The sequence below is a fragment of the Protobothrops mucrosquamatus genome, unplaced genomic scaffold, assembly GCF_001527695.2.
Source record: "Protobothrops mucrosquamatus isolate PMUCROS unplaced genomic scaffold, P.Mucros_1.0 scaffold356, whole genome shotgun sequence".
In the NCBI taxonomy this organism is placed as follows: domain Eukaryota; kingdom Metazoa; phylum Chordata; class Lepidosauria; order Squamata; family Viperidae; genus Protobothrops; species Protobothrops mucrosquamatus.
The window spans coordinates 81002-99037 of record NW_015386691.1 but is presented as its reverse complement, the minus strand read 5'-3'; the positions used below and the strand labels follow the sequence as shown (position 1 = coordinate 99037).

The 18036-nt window shown below is 33.7% G+C and overlaps 1 protein-coding gene across 1 annotated transcript in view; it reads left to right on the top strand.

The window, feature by feature from the left end:
* SPIDR (scaffold protein involved in DNA repair) overlaps positions 1-18036 on the top strand; it is a 90011-nt gene that overhangs the window by 59531 nt on the left and 12444 nt on the right. The window contains exons 6-10 of the mRNA XM_029284067.1: positions 980-1120; positions 1217-1276; positions 9107-9317; positions 12739-12891; positions 15464-15557. Of these exons, the coding sequence (XP_029139900.1) occupies positions 980-1120; positions 1217-1276; positions 9107-9317; positions 12739-12891; positions 15464-15557 (659 nt within the window). The remainder of the gene's footprint in view (positions 1-979; positions 1121-1216; positions 1277-9106; positions 9318-12738; positions 12892-15463; positions 15558-18036) is intronic.

Here is an 18036-nt window from a genome sequence, read left to right as displayed (position 1 = left end):
AAGGGGTATTTGTGTGACATGTCTTCTAGTGAAAGGATATACTTAAAAATAGATATGCTGTTATGCTTTGCTGAGTTTCTTGTTAATTCACATTGGAAATTCTGTGGAGGTATGTTCAATGACTAGCTTGCACTTATCTCTTAGATAATTTGGGTAAAACAATGATGGTTGAAGGTGGGGTTTGTAAATTCCAAATTTGGATGTATATGGACAAAATAGGGTGAAAGCACCCGAGTTCCTTTAGTCAGGATGTTAAATAAGTATATGGTGTTTTGGGACATGAATCACAGATTTAATAAGTTGTGATATTTCAGAAACTCCATGTGCATAAATGGAAATACAAAGATGTTTTGTATTTCAGTATTGCCATTCCTTTGTAATTGGAATAATTATCAAGAAATAACTCTCAATATTTATTGACATTTAAATTTATAATTAGCATTATATTGCCTTATATAATCTTCAAATAAATAAAATAGATTTGATCTCATAACAGCCACCAATAAATAGAACATGTCATTTTATGTTCTACTATTCATGTTCCCAATTATCCTCTTACTGCTGGAGATTCAGTTTGGCAGCATTTTTGCTTCTCAGTAACATGGCTTTAAATATTATCAGTTTCACTCTCATGCTAATATTCTAAATGACAGAGAAAGTATGTGAAGAAATGAAAATATTAGAACCCCATTTTGCCAATATTATCATAGCAAAAGCAATTTCAGTTATTTGTTGCTTTGTGTTTAGATATATTCTTTTGTGATATAAATTTGTGGGTGTATACTCAGAATAAAGTCTAGATGAAATATTATTCCTGATTTTGCAGAGAGTATCAACCTTCTGACATTTGGAGAAATTGTTGTCTGCTAACTGTCTCTTCTCACTTATTTAGAAGGGCTTCGTAGTCTGCACCAAATAAATAAATTTAATATGGAGCATCCATTTATTAAATGACCTTATCTATTTTTACTATTTTCAGCAAGTTACTGCTAACCAGCTTCCTCCAAGTTTCTGTTACATTCTTGCTGCTTCTGCTGATTACAATGATGCAGATGAAAGAGAACAAATATCAAATTTATATTTTCCCCCAACTGTTCATAGTCTCATGGAAATTTATCAGGTATTTTTTTTCCTCAAAAAGTTTACAAACAGTAAAGTAATCAATCAGTAATAATTTGTAATTCAATATTAGCCCCAAATTTTAATTGTTTTTCAGATGGGTGATTTACCTCAGCGTTGCAGTTTTTGGGCATATGTTGTATATCGAAGATTACAGGTATTATTTTTATGTATATCTATATATCAACAAGTTATTTTTTAATTGTTATTGCATTTATGTTCTGGGTTTAAGAGCTCTGTATGTACATATAGGAGTCTCCCTTTATTTTATTTGCACAAAATTGTGTGAGATAGGCTGAGCTAAAAGGAAGTGACTAGATCAAAATCACTCATTTTGGTCAAACTGATACCTGAACCTGATTCTTCTTATCCCAGTCCAGCCCTTTGAACACAAAACCACTGAATATGTTGTCAGTCTAAATGAAAATCTTTTTATGTGCTAGAGGATTCTTTGGGTTTGGTTATAGGACAATTTCTTCTCCGAAAATATAGGAGCCATTTTTTATATTGAAATTGTTCTTTTTTTGAAGTAGTAAATGAATCATATGTGTCTTCTATTCATTGCCATATAAAGCTCTTTCTTTGCAAAGTGTATAAACGAAAGCTATTTGCTAATGTTATCATAAAGAAACATGTTCATTGGTCCTATTCAGCAACAGTTCAGCAACAGTCCTTATCACAATTAGTTTGTGAGAAGATTGTTGACATGTTCTCATAATTCCAAATATGCTCAACAGTTCAGAAACAGTCCAATACAATTCCTTAAATGAGGGGTCCTTGGTGCTCTCTGAGCTTGGTTATTTTTTTGCAGATATTTCATTACCCAATCTAGCACTGCTAGAACTGATGATGTTACCTAGTTTGGGTAATGAAATGTCTGTAAGAAAACAACCAAGCTCAGAGAGCACCAAGGACTCCTCATTTCAACCCTGAGCTACAAATATTCTCCTTTATTGGTACAATTCCTTAAAGTCTGATGTCACCTTTAGAGTTTCATTAGAGGGTTTCCATCTTTATATATTTGGTTGATTGATATTCTGTCTTTCTTCTAGAAGATTTATATAGGGATTTCCTTTCCTTTTTCCCCAGGATTAACAATCTTATGGAGTGGGCTCAGGGAAAATAACTGGCCCAAAGTCACCCAGTTGGTTCCCATGAGTGAACTTGGATGTTTCCAGTCCTACTTCATATTGGCTATCTAATTATTAAATCAAATTACTTGATTACATAATGTCAATAGTTTCATATTAAAATTTAAAAAATCATTTTAGAAAGATTATTTACAATAAAGTGAAAGAATAAGGTAAAAATAGTGTTATGATACCAAAGAAGTAATGTATTATAATATAACTAAAATAATATTACTCGTTTAGACAGTGGATAATGTAAATAACTCCACTTACAGAAGGTTTTGTGTATACAGTACCAGAAAGAAGATTTTTATTGAACTGGAACTATTGCATTCACCAGAAACTACTCTAAAAGATACAAAGATGACACCAAATGCATATTTGTACATTGAAAATATTACATAATTAGATGAGAAATGACTAAGTGTATAAATCTAGAAACTGCAGTAAAAACTGAATATATCTGGGTAGATTTCATTTGCCACTCCCTCTGCCCTTTATAATCCAGATGGTTAATTCTATTTTTTCCCTTCTCCTTTCCAAGCTATCTTCCTAAGGTTTCTAACATTTTCTTTCACTAAACATTTTATATGGACTTGTGGGCAGCTGCTGGATTTTGCTTGTCAGCACAGTGCTACAAATTACTTCAAACATATATGACATATCTGGTTGAATTACATTCCAGAGATTTTAACTGGATATCACATTAAAATGAAACATGAAATCTTCCATAAAACTATACATAGGAGACTCTAAGAGTTAAAAACCTTGTAAAAATTTGTTTGTTTTACTTACTACAATCTAATACCATTACCTGGCATTAAAAGATAAGTTAAACATTATGTTATTTTTAAGTAATGGAGTATATTTTACTTAGTAAGTTAAATAATAGTTGTCTCAGCTTTTACAGAATCAGTGGCAGTTGAGTAAGCTCTTTTAACAGAAAGAAAGAAAATTGCCTTCTCAAGGATTGCTCCAGACATTTTGGGTTCTCGCATAATTTTTATGCCTCCTGGTTACATCTGCTTCATGTTTGGAAGCATTTAATACAAGACACCAGCAAGCTCTGTTGAAATTAGCTGTACATCTGGGAAATCCTCAGTCCCTGCAGCTAAGCATGTTCATGATGCTATTTTATCCCTGAACGGCAAATTTGCCAATAGGATATTGTACATAGGAAAAGAAAAAATAGGCTGTTCAATAGTGACTTTTCTACATTTACATTATTGTAAAAGTAGAAGGAATTTAAACAAACATTTTTTAAAAATTTAAGGCAATATTTAAGACATTTATATGTCATCCCCGGTGTTTTTCATTTCCTGTAACCATCTCTCTTCCTCCTATTTTCCTGTCCCATCAACAGTTGGGTGTATATATAAACTCCTTTTAGGACTGTACTCCAATTATTTGTTAAATTGTACTATCATTCACAAAAGTTTGTGTGATGATAAAGTTTATATTGGCTTAAAGAATTGCTGACAGAGACCAATAGTTCATCTTTATGGTATGATCCTTTCACAATAGCTGGTCAGATTCTTTTGGGAAGCCCATAATCAGGACAAAAAAGCATTAGCCCTTTCCTGAAGATATTAAGTGGCTTTGAATTTGGAAATTCTGGTGCACCAAATATTATAATAGATCTATATCTTTTTTGAGATATATTAACCAAAATTATATATTGTATTCTAAATGTGATCATAAAATAGATGTCTTTAATCCCAATATACTGTTGCAGTTTCATTTGCAGTCTTTCTTAACAGTCCATATTTTCATTATTCACAACTTCTGTTTATATTCTTTGAAATATTTCCCAAAAATCTAAATTCATTTGCCTTATTAATGTGCCATAACATAATTGAATACTGAATTCAGTTCAGTATACTTATAAAACTAGCATGGGGATTTGCCTGATTGAGAATCATTTCATATCAAAGTTTATCTGGTATTTTATTGTCTATTTATCTACCTTACAGCGAGAATTTAGGAACTTTTCAATCTGTTTTGTTTATAGATCCCTGAGCAAGAATTGCCATAAATGTGGCCATTTCATTGTTCATATCCAGATCCATTTCTGGGTCATTCCATTTTTCTTCCAGAATATCCAGCTTTTCCCTAGAATGGACTGATCTAGGAGTCCCAGAGAGGTGTAGTCTATTTCTAGAAGTGGTTTGTTCTGAACTGTTTATAGAAAAGTAATTGGGCAGCATCCAGAAGATACATTTACTTCCAATTTTGGGTAATCCACTTCCAGAATTACATTAACCACTCCAGGATTATTCAGATTTTTCTGTTTTAATGGAACAGAGGAAAAAATGATAAGTGTTGGGAGAAAATAAACATTCCAGAACTCTACTACAGAATTTTGCACTTATACTCTCTTAATTCCAAATCTTTTATAACCATAATCCCAATACTTAAATCAGATCTTCATAGAAATCCAGCTATAAAGATGTGCTTGTATTCTTTCTCAGAATTGATTGGGCACAAATAAAAAATGTATGTTTCTATCTGATAATTTTATTCATGTTAAGCTATCCAGTGCAGAGCAGATGGCCAGTTCAGAATGAGATGGATGGATGGATGGATGGATGGATGGATGGATGGATGGATGGATGGATGGATAGATAGATAGATAGATAGATAGATAGGTAGATAGATAGGGTTAACCCCATTTTTATAGACATTAAATAGTCAATAAAAGAGGTAAAATCTGTCAAGAATAACTAGCGCAGGAGATTAAGAAAATAATTTATTTTAATTCAATAAGGCAATTGATAAATCTTTTAAAATTAAATGTAAGCTAATTGTGTCCAAACATGGCTACATATCAGTCTTGGCCAGTTGTTAGCCTTGCTGTGTCACAGTACCAAATGGCTGGTGGGCACCACTAGTTGTAGGCAGTACAGCTCCCTATTAGGATTTTTTTTCACCATCTCAGGGGGACATACACAAAGTTGGCGCAGGCTTAGGAGAAGACTCGAATTATATAATAACACAGTTGATTTGTAGTACAGCTTTTCAAATTTATACTCTTTCTTTAGTTTCTATGATCCTATGTTCTCAGTTTCCACAAATTAAAAGCATAGCCGTTGTTTAGAAACATCCCAGGTGATTTTGTTTCACATGTGTATTAATTTTATTTTAATTAATATGAAAAATTAAACAATTCATTCAGAATTCTGCAACTGAATGGCAATGTTAGTTCAGATATTTAACTGTAGGTAGTATTTTATAGTAGTCACTTAATTCTACTTCATCAGCACCTTCAAAATGGAAAAAGATACACCATTATTAGGAATGAGTTCTGGAAAGTGTGAAAATATAAACCAGCTCACCTAAGTTAACTGTTCCAGAAATAAAATGTCAGGGTTGAAACTTGTTTACTAGTTCAATGTCTGCTAGCAAGGATGTGTCCTTCATACAAGTCTACTGTATCATAAAATATGAGGAAAAGACCTTGGTTCAGTTTAAAATTCTTTTGTGAAATAATTCATTCCAGGAAAATAATATTTTTTTTAAACTACATTTTGTGTTTAAGAGTCAAATCTCCTTTTGTCTTCTTTTTAAATCAGAACCTCTCCAGAATGCTAGTGGAACTAAAATTCTTCAGTTCTTTCTGTGAATTGGGAAATGGAAATATTGTCTTTTTATTATTATTATTCAGAATAAGTATTATGGTACAAAAGGAAAATGAGGAAATATATTCCATCTGGGCTCAGGGAACTGTACTGTCACATAACTCAATCCTGCTGCTGTTTGTCTGTTCTGTCCTTTTTGTTCAGAACAAATTGACACACATACAGGAAGATGATGGTTTTAAAATGACTTATTGTTATTTGCTTTTTGGCTGACAGTCTTGTTGGTCAAAATCTAAAGGTTAGTATTTCAGTGTTCCAGTGTTTCTGCTTTATGTCTTTAAGAAGTATAATTAAAATTCAATTTTCAATTAACAATTGAAATGAGAACAGCAGCAAAAAAAAGATTGAAGAAATTATACATTGCAGTCTATTAATCCCTTTTAAGTCACTCACATTTTCCAGTCTTTTTTTGAGATCATAAATAAAATTAATACACAATTAATTGAAAAATAAAATGCAAATATCAGGTTAAAGCTCTAATATTCTTGATTCTAAAGAGATATGGCATGTCAAACTCACGATGTCACGTGACGTCGTGCGACGTATTGCGACTTTTTCCCCATTGCCGGCAATGGGGTAGGCGCAGTTTGGGAGTGACGCATCTGGCCCATGGGCCGGCAGTTTGACATGCCTGAGCTATAGAAATCTGTTAATAGAAAAGGTGTTACTGTGACGTTTTAAAGACTAATTGAATTGTTACTTCTACAGATAATGATGTTATGACAAATGGAAGTATCTGTAGAGTTGTGTGCGTAGAACTCTGAATTTCAGCTCTTGGAAAGGGCCATTTGGTTCTCTGGAAATGGGTGAATTATGGCAGAAGTACTGAGAAGAAAAGGGAGATCCTGATCCTGCTCACTTGTTTTAAATTCAACTACAGCATCACTATTTTAGTTTAAACACTCTAATTTGTAGATATTTTATGACACCTGTTGGTACACTAAGTATCTTTGATAGCACGATCTATACATGTTTCTTTGACTTTTGAGAGGGCCTACTTTCAGGAAAGTGTGCCCAAGCATTTTATATCAAAACCTTGAAGAATGACAAAAATGACAAATGATAAAAGTTGAACAAAATGTTAATCTGAAGTAATTCTGCAGTATTTTCAAGAATTATTACTTTGCAGTGTTTATATTAGTTTCACTATTTAATAGTAAGTTTCTTAATACAAATCTGAAACCCTTTTGTATAGAAGAGCTACAAAAGGTAAGTAATTTCATTATGAGATCATTTGTTTTGATGACCTTTATCTTTTGCTGAATATTTACCTTCCTGTCCCAAATAGAATATTTATGTTGCTGGAATAGATGTTTTTGTTTCTCCTGTTACCTTTTATGAATCATTTAGTTTGTATGCATCCTTGAAAAATGTCAAAATTTATCCAGGAAGAAAACTTCCAAGTTTATACCTATAGAGTTTCTACCAAGAAAATGAAGCACATTACACAATGTAAGAATAATGCTTCTGGTATTTTCTTTATTTAAGGAAAAAAAACACATGATAACTGTCTAAAATTTCAAAATAATACTAGTCAAAGGCATCACATATAGTATGTTTGAATTGCTCAATAATTATGAAATCCTCAAAGTGACCTATTTTAAAACAAATGCATATAAGGAAATATTTATATTTAAACCTTAATTAAGGTTGAGCTAGTCATAGTTGGAGCAGGACTTAATACTTTTTTGTGGCCAGAAACTTCCATGAGTGGAAAGATGAGGTAAATCGGGTAGGCTCAGAATTTTATAAGGGAATTGGAATAAGCCTGTGAGATTGATGTTCAAGTCTATCTTCAGCCATGGAATTTGACTGGATGACTTTACCAGTCACTATCATTCAGCCCAACTTACTTTACAGAATTGTTATTCAAATAAAATTGGAAAAAAGAATATCATCTATGCTGCATTGCATTCTTGGAGGAAAAACAAGATATAAAACTAACAAAAGAAATGAAATTTACAGGTTTTATTGGTATTTTTCACTTCAAAATTTTACTTACAGTACTTTCAACCCATGTAGTAGAATTGATTCTGGAAATTGCAAAAGGGGAATCTGCAAGCTGCAAATCATACCTGCACTATAGTGACTTTCACTTTGACCAATAAGATGGATTGCAATGGTTTGCTGTGTCTAATTGGTACAGGTAGACATCGCTTAACAACTGCCCTCTTTAGCAACTATTCAAAGGAATAACAGCACTTAAAAAGTAACTTTATGACCAGTCCTTGCGCTTATGACTGTTGCACAACTCTAAAAGTCACATATGATCAAAATTCAGGTGTTTTACAACTAGCAGGTATTTACAATGATCATAATATTTCGTGGTCATGTGATTGTTTACACACTTTACAGCTGGCTTTCAACAAGCAGAGTCAATTGATAGCCTGGCAGTAAAATTGCAAGTTAACAGAAAAACAGAATTGGAAGGGACCTGGGAGGTCTTCTAGTCTAACCCTCTACAGGAAACCCTGTAACATTTCAGACAAATGATTCTCCAATATCTTCTTAAATACCTACAATCATGTGATGTCTTGCTTAATGACTGTGAGAGATTCTCTTAATGATTAATGGTAGAAGTGAGGTTGCAAGTTCCTCACAGTCATTTGATATCTCACTTAATGACCACATGCCTAAGTGACAAGAGTTGCTGGTCCCAGTTGTAATTATTAAATGAAGATTACCTGTATAGCAACTTTGAATATGGTACAGCACCCACCATTTTACTTTCTAAGTTTCAAATCTAGTCATATCACACAGTTGATTTATTGCAATCAATAGGCAGCAATGATAATCATTGATTTTATCCCAGCACGTGTACAGGACCTGGATATGTTTCTGCTTATAGTTGTAGTACAACTATAATCACCTCCTGATCTTCTGAAGATTTGCAAAAGATCTAGTGATTCTGTATATCACCTAAAATGATATAATTTTTTTAGCCAATATTTTGAGCTTGGTGGTGGTGGTGGTGGTTAAGGGTGAAATATGGGAAGAAGAGAAACCATTTGCAGCCATTATCTTAAAATTGCTCTAAAGAGAATGAAATTGTGCCACAAAAAATTGGCAATTTTTTTTCTCTGAACTTCATTTTGGAGAGTAGAGTAAGCTACATGTGTTGTATGATCCATTGATTGTACTCTGATTAAAATGCTGCTAGCTAAATTGAAGTTTTCATCTGCTTCATGGTCTTTAATTTTGTTTTCCTTTCAATCGTAGGAAAAGGGCAGTGCTTCTCCAGACCAAAGACAATTTTGGCTATTTGTCACTGATTTCTCATTGCAAAGAGAGTCTGAGATCAGTTCTGGAACTCCCAAAACACTACCTGTCTCGGTTGTTTCATCATGTGTGGTTGATGTGGAAGTAATGGAAGCATTCAAGAGCTCTTCCCCTTGTATTGTTTTCTTCAAGGATGCTATGTGTGGAAATGGTAAGGATTAGCACAATTTAATAACAACATAAAAATAAATACAACCTAATCAAAATTAAAAGAATGAATACAAACGTAATGCATATAAGAAAATATATAGACTAGCTTTTAAACATATCATTAAATCTTGAGGATCGAAAATAATATTTATCAGTCTTTCCATGATATAGAAAAGAGTCTCCGCATAAACTGAAAGCAAATAGAAATCTGAAATCCAGGATTATAAATTTATATGCCACCCAGGTTGCTTTGGATTATAAAATAGGTTGTGTGTATGTGTGTGTGTGTGTGTGTAAATAATCTGGTCTTACATCATTTTTCCAACTTCTAAGAATAATTCATTGATTTTTCAGACACATCTAGCAAACTGAGGGCAATTAAACCCAAATAACGAGGCAATCTGAATTGGATATCATATGTAATATGAGAATATAATATATCCTCTTATCCCTTTTACACTTCCAATAGCCAGTCATTCTTAAACATTCTCTGGGTATCCAGTAAGCATAAAAATTAATATATTGTTGATTTCTTAAGATCTTATATTTAATGTTCTTTAAAACCTTATTCATTGAGTTGTTAAAACAGGATAAATGAATAAAATCCATACCAACTTGGTGTTCATTGTCACCTCCCCACCAAGAAGATGTGAATAATGTCTTCCAAAAGGATAGGAAACTTAATTACCCTGATATCTGTTGGGAGACAAACCCTGCCATGCATAGTACTTGCAGGAAATTCCTGGCTCATCTTAACTGACAACTTTCTCAGTTTGATATATTCTAAATTTCTCCCTCAAAGGATATAGCGCAAAAAGATAAGGTATATTTGACCAGATACCAACAAATTCAGAGTGCTTTGTTTATGAAATTAAAATATGAGAAAGTGAGCTGGCATTTTTTATTTTAAGGGAAACAAAACATGATACTGAGATAGAATCTCAAATACTAAAAGTTAGAATGCTCTGAGGGTAATATAGGATGCTATGAACAATAAAAAAAAGTCTTGTTTAGATAGCTTCAAAATAAAAACAAAAAATGAATTACTTTACACATTCCTCATTTACTACAACAAAATTCTAACAAGTAACAAAAAAAAAAAAGAGCAAAGCCTGTGAACTCTTATTTGGATTCATTTTTTTAATAAAAAGTACATCTCGTAAGCAGTAAATTATGCAGAGCAGAATTAAGGGCAGAATTATAATTTGGGGTTGATGAAAGCATGATTAGAAAATATTATTTTACTTTTAAATTAATGAATTTAAATCTCTAGAACTGAATGAATTGCCTAACAGTTACACCAAGTCCTTATATATTATTTTTGAAAAATCTTGGACAAAATGTAAAATACAAGATGCTTATAGGAGAGAAAATGTCTCTATGTTCAAAACGGTAAATGGAGGAGGACCCTGAAAATTACAGACCAGTCAGTCTGAGATTCATAGAGCAGATCATAAACAAGTAGATGTGTAAGCACCTTGAAATAAATGCAGTAATTACCAAGTAAGCGTTATTTAAAAAAACATTTAATTTTTCATTGGAAAATTTTCTTAATAGATAGTGGGATTAATATGAACATAATACACGTTGGTTTCAGTAAAGCATTTGATAAAATACCTTGGTTGGATAATGAAATGTCTACAAACATACAACCATCTCAGAGATCACAAGAATTCCACAGTAATATTTTGATTTTGTTTTGTTTTGTGTCAGATACTGTGTCCAGTTGTGGCACCACGCTTAAAATGTATTCAGCGAAACTGAAATAGGTAGAAAGAAGGGTAGTGAAGATGATCAAAGAACTAGGAACTAAGTTTTCTGAAGAGAGAGGGATGAAACTGGGAATGTTTAACCTTGAAAAGAGAAGACTATTAAAATAGTATACTCCAAATACTTGAAAGAATGTCAGACAAGATGATTTTGACTTGAATTCAGAGTTACAGGAAGGCTGAATGACAAGAAAAGAAATCCTAAGAAAAGTTTGATGAGGGAACGAATTATGTAGAGTCCTACTTCACTTAATGTTTTCAAACAGGAATCTGACATTTGGGCATTACAATACATTAAGAATAGAAAGCCAAATCTTGTTTTCTGTGATTTTTGCTTGTTAATTGAAGGATTTTTAGCATACTCATTCTTTCTTTACAAGTGGAAAAGCTTTGAAAGCTTATTTACTAAATGAGATGACTTTCCTACATCTAGGCCATCCCTACCAACAGAAATTAGAGAGCGATGATGACTTAAAAGGAAGAAGGGGCTAAATAATAAGAAAACATAGAGGCTATATTTTAGAATTACAGAGTTTTATAATGACAATATAATGGAAACCAATGGAACTGAATTGTCAACAAGTTAAAGAAGCAATCCTTCTTTTCATGCTTTCCACTGCTTAATCTTTATTGATTTGTTGCTGAGAACACTTATGTAATAATTAATTTAATATGCACTAGTAAAACCAGTTTGTTGTGTGTTACATATCCAGTCCAGTGGTATAAAATGAGAAGGAAATGTAGGGAATTATGCACCAGAATAGGTTTTATTGTCTATATTATAGACTGCTTATATCGCTTCTGAGATATGTTCATTGTTGTTAACACTACTCCATCCTATAATCTAAGTTGTTTCTCTAAATATAATGGCTCAAGCCTAACTTTAATTTTAAATAATAAATCATGCTTGTAGGTATTTGAATGAAGAGCTACTGGTTAAGGCATCAGGCTAAAAACCAGAAGACTGCAAGTTTTAGTCCCACCTTTGGCACAAAGCCAACTGGGTGACCTTGGGCTACTCACTTTCTCTCAGCACTAGGAAAAGCGTAGTGGCAAAGCACTTCTGAAATACCTTGCCATGAAAACTGTAGACACTTGTCCAGATAATCTCCAAGAATCAGACACCATTGAATAGAAGGGGGAAAAAGTAACTGGATAGAGTTTCCACCATAGTACTAGTATCAGTGACAGTACTGTAGCTAACACTACTTGAGAAGAATAAAATTAAATTCTAATCATGTTCAATATAAACCAATCAGTACATATTACATCATTGTTAGCTATCAGATTTAAACCTTTGACTTACCTGCACAAACCTTTTGCCATGTTTCAAGAACTGACACTCCTCTGAGCAAAGATTTGACTACCTTGTTTTGGGGAGCAAAGTGCAACATGTGAATAACTTTGGAATAACCCCCAACCCACCATTAAAAGATAAAGAAAATTTAATGTGCAGCTAATTTCCTTTCTAAATAAAACCTGATTAGTGGATGCTGGCAGCCTATTAACCAGAATAGAGTACGCATTTGAATAAATCAGACTAAAACAAGTTTAGTGAAATACTTGCAGGAATTTGTCTTTATTGGCTTAGATAATTAACACGGCCACTTTTTTCTTTGTTACTGTAACTTATCAAAATGTCTTTGTTGGCAGGTAAGATTATTTGCATTGAACGTACCGTTCTCTTGCTACAAAAGCCCCTTTTGTGTAGGGCTGCTGGTGCTGACATCACTGAGCTGACTGGTCCTGTCAAACTAGATTATCTGGATTCTACCACTCAAATCAATTCTATTTGTACTGTAAGAGGTTCGTAACTATATTTTTTCTTATTTGACATCTTAATACTAGCTTTCTTTTTGCCTGTTTTCCAAGAGTTTATGACAAATTATATTCCTTGTCTCTTTTTTCTTTAATTGATAATTTCCATTTGAAGAAGTTATAGTTGACTCCTCTGGTGCAGTAGCAGATTATTAAAAAGGCAACGATACTTTTTGTACTAGTTGTTCTGTTGCCTTTTGTGGGTGCCATTATATTGGATAATGACCTTACAAATGATCCTGGACTGGAGAGTCTGGGGCAGGAGTAGGCAACCTTGGCTCTTTTATGACTCGTGGACTTCAACTCCCAGAATGCTGACTCAGGAATTCTGGGAGTTGAAGTCCACAAGTCATAAAAGAGCCAAGGTTGCCTACCCCTGGCCTGGGGCTTGGATAACTCCATTTATATAATGAAAGGTTGCAAGGATAAATTGGGAGATGCCTATATATACTGCCTTCAGAACCTGAGAAGAAAATTGGTTTATATGCCCTGCTTTGGCTTACATTTCTTACTTTGTCTAGTCTTTCATCATGATTGAAAGCTTTTTTTTTCCAACTCATTATAAAGCTTAAACTTTACATAAAAATATAATAAACCCCGAATTAATTAAATTACATATTCCTGCACTGATGCCTACTACAAGTAGTCCTCGACTTACAACTGTCCATTTAGTGATGGTTCAACATTAGAACAGCACTGAAAAAGTGACTTATGATTGTTTTTTCACGCTTACAATGATTGCAGCATCTCCATAGTGACATGATCAAAATTCAGATGTTTGACAACTGACTCATATTTATGACGGTTGCATGTCCCAGGGTCATTTGCTCCCTTTTGCGAAATTCTGACAAGCAAAGCCATTGGGGAAGTGAGATTCACTTTACAGCTGTGTTATTGACTTAACCAATGCAGTGATTCATTTAACAATTGTGGCAAGAAAGGTTCTAAAATGGGGCAAAATTTATTTAATAAAGGTCTTATATTTTTGCTTGATTGTGGTTGTAATTCGAGGACTATCTGTATATAGGATTATTGCCAGTCCTGATTTTCCTAATAATTTCATTTATCAAAATACAAACATGTTACTCAAACCCTCAGGGCTTTCTGGGCAATTTGCCTTTGACACTGTAGGGTTGACAATTGTAATCCATTTATTTGCAGGTGTTTTAAGATTACTCATTTATATGTTTTGCTTGCAAACATTCTGCATCCTTAATGTTTATTGCTTGGCTCAGCAAACCGCTATTGTTCTAAATCTTTTTATTAGCCTTCCCATAAAATTCCATCTTGCTTGATTTATAACACTAAACAACAATACTTTATTGGTGATCCAAATATCTGACTGACCTTTCTAGTCACGTATATGGCTTGGGAGGACATACTTAAATCTCAGTTACCTGGATATAAATAAAGAATAATTCCTGATGTTAAACCAGTGTAAATGCTCTTTAAAAACTCTGTCATGTCTGGTTTTTTTCTTCACTTTGGTTCATTTCAGATTAAAGTAATAGCTACCACTAGGCAAATATATCAAGTGTATAACTTTATAAAATGAGACATGAAAATCCTTTTATTCAAGTGACTTCTCTAAAGGAGGGGAGAAATAGCAATAGCACTTAGACTTATATATTGCTTCACAGTGCTTCACAGCCCTCTCTAAGCGGTTTACAGAATCAGCATATTGCCCCCAGCAATCTGGGTCCACATTTTACTGACCTTGGAAGGATGGAAGGCTGAGGTATCCTTGAGCTGGTGAGAATTAGAATAAAATAATAGAATAGAATAGAATAATAACTTTATTGTTACTTTGAATGTACACTAATCAACATACATTAAAATGAAATTTCATTGCATACAGCTCTCAAAAGGTCACCACCTCCAATATACACTACATAAATATGACAAAAATAAATAAATATACAGAATTATGCATGTACCCACATATATTATATGACATTGAACTGCTGGGAGTCAGCAGAATTAGCCTGCAATACTGCATTCTAGCTACTGCATCACCACAGCTCATCAATTTATGGAATAAATTTAGGAAATCATCCGTTAACTTTTGTTCCCTTTTTCAAAAAAATGTGTTTAATAGCTCTAGACAAGCCAGGATATTTAATCATTTAAATTTGACTTCATGCCCTGGTATTGTTAATCAGAATTTTCTGGTTCAAAGGAGGTCTGGTTTGTTGACTTTTACTGTGAAGACAGAAACTAAGGAAGGCAGGGTTTGCTGGCAAAAATCATTAATTTCTTAGTTTATTAAACGGTATATTGTCACTCAAACTTTGTATTTGAAAACATTTTCTCTTATATGGAAAAAGAGAAATTATAAAAATAATAAAATCTAGGTTACAGCTTTTTTTAATACTTAGGAGAGCAACTAGGATTTGGTTACAATTAATTCTGAAATCAATGGAAATCTAAATAGTACACTTATAAAATAGTACACTTATTTAAAAGCACTGGTTTTTCATATCAAAAAACAAACACGATTGTCAAAGGTGTTCAAAGTCAAAGTATATTAAATTTTGCAAATTATTCTACTTTTTTTCAGGTATTGTAGTCGGCATTAATGAGAGAACTGCTTTCTCTTGGCCTATATGTAACACATGTGGCAATGAAAAAATAGATCAGCATCCACAAGACAAGTAAGAACATGTTGCATTAACTGGCATATTGATAATCCAGTAGGTATTCTTATGTAAACTCACTATTCAGTTGTTGAGAATCATCACCAAAAGTATACATAAATGGGAAAGTTATGGTATAGGGAGTCTTCAATGATGTCTTGGACAATTTGTATCCTGTGCCACTATCTATTTTTGGTCTAGGTTTTATAGCAAAATTGTCTAATTTCATCCAGAGGTGGAAATTTATTATCAAAAAAATTTAAATGAGATATTTCATACATCAAACAATCTCTGATTTCTTTCTTCTAGTTTCCTTTGCCTTTATAGTTGCAAACATACCAGTACAGGAAGGGGAGAACTGTGATTCTCAAAAAAAAAAAAAAAAACTTTGGAAGTCATGTAAATTGACAAAGATTTATCTTCAAGATTTATAGCCCTGGATAGACCTATCTCTCAGAAATTTGTCCAACTCCTTAAATCCATGCAAGCTACAGTGAGGGAAAAGGTTATTTGATCCCCTGGTGATTTTCTATGGTTGCCCACTGACAAAGAAATGATCAGTCTATAATTTTAATGGTGGGTTTATTTTAACAATGAGAGACAGAATAACAACAAAACTCCAGAAAAATGCATGTCAAAAAAATGTAAATTGATTTGCATTTTAATGAGTGAAATAAGTATTTAATCCCCTATCAATCAGCAAGATTTCTGGCTCCCAGGTGTCTTTTATACAGGTAATGAGCTGAGATTAGGAGCACTCTCTTAAAGGGAGTGCTCCTTAATCTCACCTTGTTACCTGTATAAAAGATACTTGTCCACAAAAGCAATCAATCAATCAGATTCCAAACTCTCCACCATGGCCAAGACCAAAGAGCAATCCAAGGATGTCACCAAGAAAACAATTGGTAACACACTACGCCATGAAGGCCTGAAATCCTGCAGTGCCTTCAAGGTACCCCTGCTCAAGAAAGCACATGTATAGGCCTGCCTGAAGTTTGCAAATGAACATCTGAATGATTCAGAGGAGAACTGGGTGAAAGTGTTGTGGTCAGATGAGATCAAAATCGAGCTCTTTGGTATCAACTCAACTCTACCATGTTTGGAGGAGGAGGAATGCTGCCTATGACCCCAAGAACACCATGCCCACCATCAAACATGGAGGTGGAAACATTATGCTTTGGGGTGTTTTTTCTGCTAAAGGGACAGGACAACTTCACCGCACCAAAGGGACGATCGACGGAGCCATGTACGGTCAAATCTTGGGTGAGAACCTCCTTCCTTCAGCCAGGGCATTGAAAATGGGTTGTGGATGGGTATTCCAGCATGGCAATGACCCAAAACACAAGGCCAAGGCAACAAAGGAATGGCTCAAGAAGAAGCACATTAAGATCCTGGAGTGGCCAAGCCAAGTCTCCAGACCTTAATCCCATAGAAAATCTGTGGAAGGAGCTGAAGGTTTGAGCTGCCAAATGTCAGCTCGAAACCTTAATGACGGAGAGGATCTGCAAAGAGGAATGGAACAAAATCCCTCCTGAGATGTGTGCAAACCTGGTGGCCCACTACAAAAAACGTCTGACCTCTGTGATTGCCAACAAGGGTTTTGCCACCAAGTACTAAGTCATGTTTTGCGAAGGGGTCAAGTACTTATTTCACTCATTAAAATGCAAATCAATTTATAACTTTTTTGAAATGTGTTTTTCTGGATTTTTTTGTGATTATTCTGTCTCTCACTGTTAAAATAAACCTACCATTAAAATTATAGACTGATCATTCCTTTTTCAGTGGGCAAATGTACAAAATCAGCAGGGGATCAAATAATATTTTCTGTCACTGTAGTGGTCATCATCTTGTCTTATATTAGAGATTTGAGAAGAACTATTTTGTCTTCATACCATGCATACACAACCATGTCCCTTTCATTTGCCTTTTTCTAAGCTAAAGAGTCCAATTTTTTCTAGTTTTTTTCTCATAAGAAAAGTGTTGGAACTTTCTGTTCATTTGGCTTGTCCCCTTCCAAATCTTTTCCAGTTCTATCTTCTTTTCATATGTGGCAACCAGAACTGTATGCAGTATTTGAGATGTATTATAGATTTATATATGAATGTTATGTGGGCAGTTGTATTTCCAGTCTTTCTTAATGAACCTAGCATGGAATTTGGCTTTTTCCCAGCTGCCATACACTGAGCTGGTATCTTAATTAAATTACATATGACCCAATATCTTTTTCCTACCAATAGTGGATTATGCAGGTCAGATCCCATTAATATTTATGTAAAATGGAGAGGATGTATGTGTTTTAGTGTGTATCCATTTACACTCATTTAATTGAACTGCAGTTGCTCTTTGTTTAATCATTTTTCCAGTTTAAAGAAATTTAATTTTTAAAAAGCTAGTTTGGTGTTTGTGATTAGGATGCTGTCCTAAGAAACCAGGAGACGGTGAGTGCTAGTTTTGCCTCAGGCTTGAAAGCTTCCTGGGAGACTGTGAGCCAGTTAAT